The sequence below is a fragment of the Coenobita brevimanus genome, chromosome 6, assembly GCF_032717465.1.
Source record: "Coenobita brevimanus isolate Jiangsu-jjx chromosome 6, ASM3271746v2, whole genome shotgun sequence".
NCBI classification, from domain to species: Eukaryota; Metazoa; Arthropoda; class Malacostraca; order Decapoda; family Coenobitidae; genus Coenobita; species Coenobita brevimanus.
The window spans coordinates 49,060,659-49,073,713 of record NC_136959.1 but is presented as its reverse complement, the minus strand read 5'-3'; the positions used below and the strand labels follow the sequence as shown (position 1 = coordinate 49,073,713).

General features: G+C 42.8%; 1 protein-coding gene across 1 annotated transcript in view; it reads right to left on the bottom strand.

The window, feature by feature from the left end:
• LOC145401168 (nephrin-like) overlaps nucleotides 1–13,055 on the bottom strand; it is a 101,672-nt gene that overhangs the window by 64,765 nt on the left and 23,852 nt on the right. Inside the window, exons 6-8 of the mRNA XM_080273489.1 lie at nucleotides 8,192–8,491; nucleotides 7,143–7,262; nucleotides 271–456 (exon numbers count right to left, since the gene is read on the bottom strand). Coding sequence (XP_080129615.1) covers nucleotides 271–456; nucleotides 7,143–7,262; nucleotides 8,192–8,491 — 606 coding nt within the window. The remainder of the gene's footprint in view (nucleotides 1–270; nucleotides 457–7,142; nucleotides 7,263–8,191; nucleotides 8,492–13,055) is intronic.

The window sequence follows — 13,055 nt, the reverse complement described above, 5'->3', positions numbered from 1 at the left end:
GGGAATCGTCAGAAACATTGTGAAGAAAGAGGCGATGGACAAAGTAAGGTTTGGAAGAATTATAACCACAAAATGTTCTTTACTGAGAGAGAAATGTTCTGTACTGAGAAGAACCAACAGTTTCGGCACAACTTCGATCTTAAAACCAATTCGGGCCGAAAATGTTGCATCTTCTCAATAAACATCATTTTCTATTTGTGGTCGTAATAATTCTGTTTGAACAATTCACGGCATTACAGTTCAGTACATAAAGCAATGTTTGTGACGTACTGACGATGGTGATGATACGGGTGTTGTGGAGGTGGTGGGGGAGTGCGGGGTGGGCAGCCCTGCACTCCACCACCACTTCCCCCGCCTGCACGGTGTTGTCAGCCGCCCACACCAGCTGCGAAGACGACACCCACCCGCCAGAGCTGACCCGGCTCACTACAGACCCAGGTGATGTCACCGCCTTACCTGAATCAGAGCATTGTAAATAAGTTGAAATAAGTGTGGAAATAATGAATGGGTTAAAAATAACTAAATAAGCAAATAAATGTCCTTATATGTGTACCGTATGTATGAATGTACGTATGTATGTATGCATTGTGGTTGGCTATCCCCTGTACTCGTATGTATGTATGTGTGAATGTATGTTTTTTTTTTTTTTTATAAATAACAGAACGGAGGAAGGAAAAACAAATGAATAAAAAAAAAAAAAACCATACACCAGATTACTGGTGTCCTCTGTTTATGAAATATCTGTAACAGTTAGACTTGCACAGTTGTGGGTTGAAATTTGGAGGAAAACAACTCTGGGGAAGCGAGTTCCAGAGAGATGCAGTTCGGGGAATGAAAGAATTCTGATAGGCAGAAGTTCTGCAAAATGGCTGAGTGACATTCCAGTCATGAGCACTACCAAATGCCCGTGTAGGACGAGGGAAGGCATGGAGAGGTGGCACCATGGACGCAACTTCGTCTGAGCATTTGCCAAAAAAATATCTGTAAAATAATGCAAGGGAGGCAACATTCCTTCTTACTTGCAGGGGAGGTAGTTTATATGTAATGGCAGGGTTGTTAATGATTCTAAGCTTTATTCTGAATTTTGTCTAGTTGTCTTAATGCAACCTCTCCACAACCATTCCATAAGGGTGAGCAATATTCAAGCTGAGAGCGCACATGACTCTTATAAATTATAGCTAACTGCTCATCGGCGAAGAAGTTACGGACTCTGTACAATAATCCAAGTTTCTTTGAGGCGGTTTTAGCAAGTTATCTGACATGAGAAGTCCAGCTGAGGGCACTGTTAAGTGAGACGCCAAGAATGTCAATACTTTTGGAGATGGGAATATTAGTAGCACTGAAGGTAATGTACGAATCTGGCATATCTGTCTATTAGTAAACTGTATATATTTAGTTTTACTAGCATTAAAAGAGACAAGGTTGTTTTGTCCCCTTTCACTGATTGTAGATAGATCTTGACTTATGGAGATGGCTGTACTGAGTTGAGAGGTAGAGATATTAGACTTTGTAAATGGATGTCTGAGTGTGAATGAACTATGTAGTGTTGGGTCATCTGCATATGAGTGAATGGGATTGTGGGTGACAGATAAGAGATCATTAATATGAACCAGAAATAGGGTTGGCGCCATAACTGATCCCTGCGGCATGCCGGCGTTAATTGAGTGGAAATTGGAATATACATCATCTACTTTTACTCTTATTTTCCTGTCACTAAGATATGAAGAAATCAAAGGAACAAAAGACGTTAGTCCATAGCAAGGGAGTTTGGACAGCAGGGAACGGTGCCATACTCTGTCGATAGCTTTAGAGATATCAAGAGCTACTGCATGAGTTTCTCCAAAAAGATCAATTGATTGATGGATGGTATGAGTTAAGAGATTGAGTATGTCAATGGTGGATCTTTCGTGGCAAAAACCATATTGTCTATCACTAATTAAGTTGTTGGATTCAAGATGTTTAACAATGTGCTTATTAATTAAAGTTTCAAATACCTTACCAAGAGAAGATGTGACAGCTATTGGTCTGTAATTGGAGGGGCCAGACGAACTTCCTTTCTTCGGAACTGGGTGGATATTGGCTTCTTTCCATGAATTTGGGAATAAAGAAGTACGTATGCATAGTCTGAATAATTTAGCTAGGACAGAGGCAAGTTCAGGGGAACACTTTTTCAAAACAATTGGCCGAATTCCTCTGGGCCTGGAACTTTGTTGGTAGGTAAATTGTCTAGGATGGATTTTACGTATCTTGTCTGTATTTTAAGTGGGGCAATTTCGGGAGAATCAAGTTCCAGTACTGGGACATTCTGGCTGGTATCGTCTATGGTAGAGTTTCTGGCAAGGTACTGGCAAAGATATCTGCTTTCTCACGTGGGTCATTTGTAATGTTGCCATCTGAAGATTTTAGTGGGGGAATGAAAGATGACTTGTTAAAGTTATTATTGAAAGAATTAGGAGTTGACCAGAATATTCTATTGTCATTAGGGTTGTTAAGTAATTTTGCTGCTTGCATTTGAAGAAAGTTTTGATTTAGCTAGCTTTAATACAGCTTTTGCATGATTTCTAGCAATTTTAAATTGGGAGAGTGATTCAGATGTTTTTGATTTTAAGTAAGAGTTATATGCTAATGACTTTTGGGCTGTTGCTCTGGCACAGTTGCCATCAAACCATTTTGGAGAGTTCGATCTTTTAATGAACTGTTGACTCGGTATGAATAAATCCATACTAGCTAAGTAATTTTGCTCGAGACATATATATATATATATATATATATATATATATATATATATATATATATATATATATATATATATATATATATGAATGTATTGTGGTTGGCTATCCCCATATATGTAGCCTATGTAAGTATATATGTATGTATGTACTGTGGTTGGCTAACCTTGGGGCCCGACCCCGAGAGGTACTGTACTGCTCTGACAGATGAGTGGCTGAACGCTTGGTAAGATGCCACATATAATCATCATTTTTAAGGCCCGGACACACTTTCCCCCGAACATGTGATCGCTACGAGGAAACGAGGCTCAAGGGTTCATCCAACGTTCGCACTCGAATACTACAGCACTTCGTGTCATTCGTCGATCACATGTCTCGAGCAAGTGTGGCAGCACCCTTAAACAGACAACTCAGTCACAAATACTTGAAACAAAATCCTTGTTAAAGGTTTCACTCTTTTCCAAGTCTTGTAACAAGTATCAAATTTCTATTTCGGATAAACTCAAGGAGATCTCCCATTTACTGTTGCTGAATGTTTATGACATGTTATGTTCAATCATAATGTGCTTCATTTATTATACCCAAACTGTGTGAAAATAAGTAACAGGATACCAAGGTTTGGACTGACGAATGTTGTATTCATGGTAAGGTTAGGCCCCTTATTGTCGTGTAAAACTGATGAAGTTCTGTAATTAATAACTTCAAAATTACGCATTGACGCAACTTTGCTCATTACTTTAATAAACAGATTATATTATATAAAGAAGAAAATAAAAGACTGCAATATGGGAACGGAAGCTCTTTTAGATTTTCATTTCTGATTCTATTATACACCAAGCATCCCTAGGAAGATGCAATTCTACCCCGCCGCCCCTTTTCTTTTTGTGCCATACGTAGCAAACAAAATGGAAGGAAGAGTGTTGTGAAGCCAGGAATCCCATTAGCCTAAAATGAATCATTTCACACCAGTAATACAGTTTTCACTTTATTCTTGCTACCTTCAGAAGTTTCTATTTAGCTCGGGAGAGACTTCTCGAACTGGAGGGTTAGTTACAGCCACCATTAATCCCTTCGGTACAGGAGATCTTTCCTAAGCTGAATAGGGTGGTATATCTATCTATCTATAGCCCGACGCCCTAATCCCGCAAAGGGTGGCCGCAGACAAAACGCCTCCAAGTCACTCTATCACCCACCATAAAGGTAGCTAATGTTGTTGCTACTGATGCTGTTGTGGTAGTGGTGGTGGTCGAGGTGGCTGAGACACGAAATTCATTTAGATGTGAACCCTGCGGATTGCTGGCTGAAGCTATCCTTCACCTGCAGTCCATCATTCCTCTTTCGGAGAATAGGGAGGAAGTTGCATAGCCAGGCAACGAAGCTGCCCAATTACATCGGTGCCGCTACGTGAAGGTGTCATAGTGAAGAGGTTAACTTATAAAGGGAGATACAGAAGCCTCAGAGCTGGGTTCTTTGAGTCAGTCCTCAATAAGAAGCATCAATCAAGTCGTAGTGTTCTTTTGGGCCACAGGTATGTTTCTTCAGGGTTACTTCACCGGCGATGTTCTTAAACTTCTTTGAGATTCTTGTTCACATCACTTCAGAATTTCGGTGAAATCTTTGCTGTTGCTCTAGACATGCCAAAAAAAGTCAGCAGAGTCTGGCAAAAAGGCTTTAATTTCCAAACTGCCCTCCCTCGTTTTTTTTCTCTTTTTTTCTGTGCCTTCACCTGAAGTAACTTCTCGGGTTAACCCATTGCTGATGTTTTAGATTGTCACTGTTCCCTCATAAACTAAAACTCCAATAATATAATGTTCATCAGGGTTCTGTCCATTTACCTATTCTGTCCTCTAATTCATCAGTAACCTGATTTGTAAATCTAGCCTTATTCACCCAAATGCTGATGATTCTACGTTTCACAACAGTCACTGCAACAAACGCTGTATGAGGCGTTCGTACACCTGAGTTATCAATTGCATATCATTGCTAAATGATATAAGAGAAACCTTATTGTCTATTTTTTCACCAACTAAATTCTTCCATCATTCAGCTTGCCAGTCCTCCACATCACAGTACATAACACACTCTTTCGTTATTTATCAATATCCTTAGTCTCTCTCTCTCTCTGAAGAATCTGCTAAACCTTTCCATGCTTTTTTTAATCCAACCCTGTTACTGACTTTGTATAGGGATCTTCATCTTACTCATGTGGAGCTCAGCTGTCATACATAACGGAGTCACCTCATACAGCACACTAAACAGAGTAGATCTAAAAGCTTTTCATCCTAACTCTCCTCCTCTCTCTGATTCCTTTGTTATTGTCTCTTCATTGCAAACAGTGAGAGAGAGAGAGAGAGAGAGAGAGAGAGAGAGAGAGAGAGAGAGAGAGAGACTAAAAGGTTAGAGACGAGAGGAGCTAGGATGAAAACCTTTGAGCTCCATCTTATTTGTAATTGCTTCACATGGTAACCCCTGGTCATCGTGGCCTATTACTAAAAAGTTACTTAACCTAAGTAATGCGACATAATGTAGGGGGATGGAGTGAACATTTTTTTCGCTACGCTTTATATTACTGAAATCTATTCAGGAGTAATGACAAAAATTAAAGAACCTCAAGAAAGAGTATTCAGAAATAGCTACGCCCACCCTTCCCAGGTAGTTTAAGGGCTGAATATATTTTGACACTACCCTGCTTACATGATCTTCGACGGATTACTCTCAAAATAGAAATATTGTACTACAATCTTGTCAAAATCCTTCTTTCAACTATGATTCAAATAATAAAAGAATCTTTTAGGTGACTTTGTCCAGTGACCTCGACTTTGACTTTTCCCTGTGACCTTGACCCTTGACTGATTTTTCTCCATACAGAATTTTTAAAATCGTTGTTTTAATCTGTACCCTTCGACAGAGTTTGGTTTTTATGTCGGATGAAACACTGTTTAAGTTTACCTAACCATGTGACCTTGACCTTTGACCTATTGTTCTTTACCCTAAAAAAAGGTAAGTCTCTTTGATGATCCTCTACTCATCCACTTAACTTGATGAAATTAAGGTCAAAATTGTTTTAGTTATTTTGTTCACACAGAAACACAAGGATCGAAATTAGACCTTGCCCTATGGCCTTGACCTTACTGATTGTTCTCAAAACTGAATCCCTTTGTTCTTCCTTGTTCCTTGACTCGTCCAGCAAGTTTGGCTCAGATCAGATCAAAACTGTTTGAGATGGCCTTGCCTTGTGACCTTGGCTTCTGACCTTTCCCCTATACCTTGACCTTTGAGTATTCTCATAATCAAATCCTCGTATTTTTGACTTATCCACAACCCTTTCACAATGTTTATCTAAATTGGATAATGACTGTTTCAGTTGACCTTGCTCCGTGACCTTGACATTTGACATACTGTTCTTGGAAACTATAGGATTATTTCTCGCCTGATCCTCAACCCTTCCACCAATTTGATTAAGTCGGATTGCAACTGTTTGACTTATGCCCACCTTAGCCTTTGAGTTACCGTTCGCCAAACTTAACCACATCATTCTTGCTGTACCTCCAACTTTTTTTTTTTTTTTTTCTAGATCTGGTTAAAATTGAATAAAAATTGTTTAAGATGATATTACTACGTCAGCGTTTGACCACTGCCTGTAACCTTGACTTTTGACCTATTGTTCTATATAACAACAGGTTTCTTCACTGACTGTCCCTCAAGCCTTCCTCTAGGTTTGGTTAAAACCGGATAAAATCACTTGAGTTACTTTGTTCACACACACACACACACACACACACACACACACACACACACACACCGCTCGCTGGTGCAGTGGTAACGTTCTCGCTTGCCAACTGGTGGACGGGAGTTCGCGCCTCGCTCAGGTTGCGAAAAGTTTCACTGATGAAGTGGGTGGTTACTGTCCGCCTTGAGCAAAAAAAAATGGGAGAAATGGAGGTCCCCCGAGCTAAGCCCTGTATTGGACTATATAGCCCCGCTAGGGTTACAGGAGGGAGCTACCCCTCCCGGCACGGCAGCCCGGGCGAGGCTCGAACTTGCAATCCCCCGATTACAAGTCCAGCGCGCTACCACTGTGCTACCGCCCCCCCCCCCCTTGAGCAAAGGGACGGGTGTGTGTGTGTGAAGGTCACAGCCTTGCCCTTAGATCGGACTATATGAGCTCTCAGCTCCCTTCCGGGAGGGTAAAAAAGCTGATGATCACGACCATCAAGTGATCCTGACCGACCCGGTGAATTACACACACACACAATCAAAACGAAACACGAACTTAAAAAATTATCAGTTCATGTATGTTTGCGTTGTACTGACCTGCTTGCATACACCTAACATGGGTGGACAGCTGTGTTTTACGGGTCCTGAAGAGCAACCGACTCGTACGGTCAAGGAACACCTCTTTGTACATACCATTAACAAGCCATCTTAGAGTGGCGGGTGGGTTAGCCTTGGTGGTGTGGCACCTGAGGGAAATGATACCGCCCTCCTCCACCTGCTCCGGCCCTGTCACCTCCACCGAGTCTGGTCCATCTGTCGGCAACACGGCGATACGTTAGTGCTGCTGAGGAGGGCATGTGTCTCCTACTCTAGGTGTAATTATTGTTCCTACAGTCTCTCTACCTATTTTACCTAGAAGCCTTAATCCTGGAGGGAGTAGCCACGAACATTCGCTCCACTACACTCTGCCCTCTGACTGTCATAAGGTAGTCCTGTCTATATCCCACACTATTCTTATTTGTCTGTCTCTTCATTCCATTCTTTTATCTCATCCTAGGCCTCCTTCCGTCTCTCCACTTTGCTTATATATTATATTGTCTCAGGCCTTTTTGTCAGCTCCATTTGCTACACACGGTGAAACCATGACAGGATACTTCTCACAAGTTCCAGCACATCCACTTCTACGTCACAACGCTGTCAATCTTCCTCACTTGTCTGTCTGTCTATCCTCATAATTCCACACGTTCCTCTCAGATAACTCATTTTCACTCGTCTCATCCCTGGCTTGTTACCTTACAGTAAAGTCCAAGACTCACTTCCATACGTTTTGTGGGAGATCACAATCATGCAACACGAGTATCTGCAACCTCACAAGCATCCTTCTGGATGACTGTTGCAAACTAAGAACAATTCTGCCTGCTTCAAAATAGAAAAGTGTGTGTGTGTGTGTGTGTGTGTGTGTGTGTGTGTGTGTGTGTGTGTGCGTGTCAACAGAATAGATCTGTCATTTTCATGATGATATTTTCATATTCTCTTTCACAATGTGTACTTTTTAACTTTATTGGAGACTGAATAAAACAAAAGTCAGGGTACACTGACCACATGTCATGAGTGCCATGATTTGGCTGGAGTCTTATTGATTACTAAATGTGCTGCTTCAACAATATATTAATATAAAACATTTACAGTGTTGTCTGAATTTTTCAGAAACTGTTATTACTTGAAATACTTGCAGAACTTACAGTGGACAGCCAGTGTGACGGTGGCAACAAGTGAGTGTGCGAGAAGAGAGCTGGTGGCGCGACACTCATACTTGACCCCGTCCTCGTCCTCCCTGCCCACCACCCTCAGGGCGTTCACCGTCACCCTGCTGCCCGTCTGCTCACGCCCGTAGGTGTCGTCCACCAGGTGCCCCTCCCGGTACCACAGTAGGGCGGGGGCGGGGTTTCCTCCCTCCACGCGGCAGATGAGGCTTCGCTGCTCGCCGAGTCTGAGGGTGTCGTCTGGTTCGAACCCACTCACCTCGGGCACACCTGGCTCGTCTGTAAGGCAAAGCCTGAAGTCTGACTCGCTCTGACATCAATCTCTTATATGAAAGTGTCGTTTGAGAACTGTTCCAGATGCTACCATAGCTTAACGCCTGTCCGAAATATGCATCGTCTTTACCACCACGGAATAGTTAGCAATGTGTCCACTCGTAACGTTCAACCAAATATTGTGTATAGCCTATTATTTTCTGGCTTTCTAAAAATATATTTGGATTGAAGTTCGTCGTTATTTTTACTGTACTGTTTGTCTAAGAAAAATATGATTTTTTTTTTTCTCGTTATTAAAATGAGGGGACTAGGGACCCCCTCCTCTGTGTTTTAGTTCCTAAAAAGAGACAGGCCAGAGAAAGGGATGGGGGATGGAGTTATCCCCGTACCCTGAAGATTGGGTCTGTGAATGTGCATGGATGTAGTACGATTGAGGCTAAAAGGGAGGAGATTGGGAGAAAGTTTGCGAGAAGAAAGTTGGATGTGTTAGCTTTGAGTGAAACGAAGATGAAAGGGAAGGGTGAGTCTATGTTTGGAAGTGTGAATGGAAGATTGTCAGGTGTTGATAGAGGGAGGGCAAGAGAGGGTGTGGCCTTGTTAGTGAGTCCGGAAGTACAGCAGTGTGATTGAATGGAAGGAGGTGTCATCGAGACTGATGTGGGTGAAGCGAAATTTGAACGTGAGTTGTGGGTGTTTGTGAGTGCATATGGGCCTGGTAGTGAAAGGGATGAAGAAGAGAGGGAGTCTTTCTGGAATGATGTTGATGAGTGTCTGCAGAGTTTTGGAGCGAATGTGAATGTGGTAATGATGGGAGATCTGAATGCTAGAGTGGGAAATGTAGCAGTTGAAGGTGTAGTTGGTATGCATGGTGTACCTGGAAGAAATGAAAATGGGGAACGAATGATAGCGATGTGTGTTGAGCGAGAGATGGTGATTGGAAATACGCTGTTTGAGAAGAAAGATATTTATAAGTATACATGGGTGAGACAGGAGGGTGGAAGGGTTGTTGATAGAGCTTTGATGGACTATATGGTTGTGTCTAGGAATGTAATAGGAAGATTGTTGGATGTGAGAGTTCTGAGAGGGGAGGGTGGAGGTATGTCTGACCCCTACCTGGTGGAGGGAAAGTTAAGAGTAGGTAAGAGATGGGTGAGAGCTAGGAGGGTTAGGTGTGGCAGGGAGGTTTTGAAAGTGGGTGAGTTGGAAAAAAGAGAGAAAAAGATAGAGTATCAGGAGAAATTGAAAGATGAGTGGAACGCAGTGAAAGATCGGGAAAATGGCAGTGTGGAGGAGGAATGGCAGTTGTTTAAGAGTGCTGTGGTGGGGCAGGCAGAAGAGGTGTGTGGTGTGAGACGTGTAGGTGGTGGTGTAAGAAAAGGAAGTGAATGGTGGTGCGAGGAAGTAAGTATGGCTGTGGCTGAGAAGAGACGTGCATATGAAGTGTGGCTGCAGAGGAAGGATGAGATGTCATATGAAAGGTATAAGGAAAAGAGGAATAGGGCGAGAAAGGCTGTGCGTGATGCAAAAGTGGCAGCAGATGAGACGTGGGGTAGGCGGCTGACAGAGAATTTTCAACAGAATAAGAAATTGTTTTGGAAGGAGGTGAAAAGGGTGCGAAAGGGAGAGTCTGGGAAGGAAGAACGAGTAAAAGCAGAGGATGGAAGGATGTTAATTGAGATGGATGCAGTAAGGAAAAGATGGGCAGAGTATTTTGAAAGATTGTTAAAGGTAGAAGAGGAAAGGGTGGCTGAGATTGTGGCGGATGGAAGGGTGCAAGGAATAAATGTGTTGGGAGAGTTGAATGATTCTTTGATCACGAAGGAGGAAGTGGAGAAGGCAGTAAAGTAGATGAAAACAGGGAAAGCTGCAGGTATGGTTGGGTGTGCTGTGGAATGCCTGAAGGGTGGTGGAGTGACTATTGTTGACTGGTTGGTAAGATTGTTGAATGTGTGCTTTGTGAAAGGCATGGTGCCAATTGACTGGGTAAGTGCTTGTGTGGTCCCGTTGTATAAAGGCAAGGGTGGTAAGTATGAATGTACTAGCTTTAGGGGTATAAGTCTGTTGAGTGTTGTAGGTAAGGTGTATGGTAGAGTTTTAATTACGAGAGTTAGAGAGGGTACAGAGGGAGTGATTGGTGATGAGCAGTGTGGCTTTAGGAGAGGGAGGGGATGCATGGATCAGGTGTTTGCTGTGAGACAAGTGAAGTGTGTGAAAAGTATTTAGCGAAAGGCAAGGATGTGTTTTGGGCATTTATGGATTTAGAGAAAGCGTATGATAGAATTGATAGGGAGGCTTTGTGGATTGTTTTAAGATTGTATGGACTTGATGGTAGGTTACTAAAAGGGGTGAAAAGTTTTTATGTAAATAGTAGAGCGTGTGTAAGAGTGGGAAATGCTGTGAGTGACTGGTTTCCCGTGAGAGTGGGGCTGCGACAGGGATGTGTGATGTCGCCTTGGTTGTTTAATATTTACATGGATGGTGTTGTAAGGGAGGTGAATGCAAGAGATTTAGGTGGAGGTCTGAGTCTGGTGAATGTTGATGGTGGAGAGTGGAATCTGAAGCAGCTGCTGTTTGCATATGATACTGCACTGGTGGCTGATTCAGAGGAGAGATTGAGACAGTTGGTAGAGGAGTTTGGAAGGGTGTGTGAAAGGAGGAAATTGAAAGTAAGTGAGAATAAGAGTAAAGTGATGAAGTGTACGAGGTTGGTAGATGGTAGGGGGATGAATATAGTTTTGAATGGCGAATTGAGGAGGTATAGTGTTTTAAATATCTAGGGTCACATGTTGCTGTGGATGGAGGAATAGATGCAGAAGTGAAGTTTAGAATAAATGAAGTAGGAAAGGTGCTGGGACGAATGAAAAAAGTGTTTAGATGTCGTTCGCTTAGAATGGATGTAAAGAGAAGGCTGTATGAGGGTGTTGTGGTACCGACTGCGTTATATGGGGCTGAAACATGGAATATGGGTGTAGCAGAGAGGAAAAGTTTGAATGTAATGGAGATGAGGTGTCTGAGGAGTCTGTGTGGAGTGACACGTATGGATCGAGTGCGAAATGATAAAGTGTGAAGGAGAACTGGAGTTGTTCGGGAGATGGCTGGTAGAGTTGAGCAGAGGGTGTTGCGATGGTTTGGGCATATGGAGAGAATGGATAATGAGCGATTGGTGAAAAAGATATCTAGATCTGATGTGAGAGGTGTAAGGCTGAGAGGAAGACCACGAATAGGATGGATGGACAGTGTGAAGAGAGCGCTGGATGCGAGAGGGATGTCTGTTGAGCAAGGAAGAGTGGCTGTGCGTGACAGAAATAAATGGAGAGAAATTGTGAATGAATAAGTGATGACACAGCCCTGAGGGGATATTCTCCCGCATTTGGTGTGATCAGCTAGTCAGGTCAGGTGCGGGTAAGGGGATGGGTCTGTTATGATGTGGCAGGGGTAAACCAGTTCTGCTGTCGGGCCCTGCTGCGGATGTCACTGATTGCATTGCGCAGTTGACCCTTGTGCGGTGTGGTGCGGTGAGGATCTGTCCGTTCTCCCCTTTGGGGCTAAGATGCGAATGAATGTGTTTGAATGGATGAGTACATGGGGAGTGTGTCGTCCTGTCTCGGCTACCTTCCTTTCCTTGGGGGAAGCAGCCTAGGTATATAGTATAGTATAGTATTAAAATGAGTGTGGGAAGGTGTAGACAAGCTCCAAATTTGATTGTCAGTGTCTTGTGGCCGAATCTCAGCGCTGATGCAGGCCATCTCCACCCAGAGCCATCCGCAGCTTCTGGAAAGGTATGGATCGGAAGTAATGAAGTGATGAAGCTTGCAAATTTGGGAATATTTCTTATTTGAGATGGTACAGACGAAAAGTGGTGTCTGGGGCTGAAAAAGAACAGAAGTTTGTACTGTACCTTCTAGACACCGCAGATAACCCAAAAGCCCTGTCTAGGTAATGGCAAGATTTTGCATGATTTTAAACTGACTTTCATTATCTTTGCATCGTTTACAAAACAGTCATCGAATTATGTGTCTGTCATGGCAGATACGACCCACTCCCTGTGTTATATGCCCAGTAGACCCGTAACTTCAACCTGTCATCAGTAAACATGACCCTAGTTGTCTGGAACTGAAAACTAAAAGAGGTTTCATCTTACAGTCGCCTGCAACACTGGTGGCGAACATGACAATGAAACACTCCTTGGCCACCTTTAGTCCTCCAGAAAGCTTATTCTCCATCGTTGCCAGTGTCATTTGGGGATCTCTGTTACAGAAAGTATCAGCTCCATCACATTGCAGTACATGTTTTGGCTGGTACTTAACTTTTGTATTTCCTTGTCCAATATTCCAGGAACTATTGAACCTCACGGTCACCCGAGGTGGATTCAGGTATTATACTCTTGACATTTTTTAAGTAATTGTATAATATTAAAGTCAGGGGGGGGGGAATGGATAACGTTCCTTCTTAAAACTACAAACTCGTACATACGTTTTGTCTTCTTTCTTCTCTGGGACCCTCTCACTGGATCGTACTTTTCGCACCAAAGTATCGAACCCCGTGAGCTAGGTATCTCTGTAATTAGAAG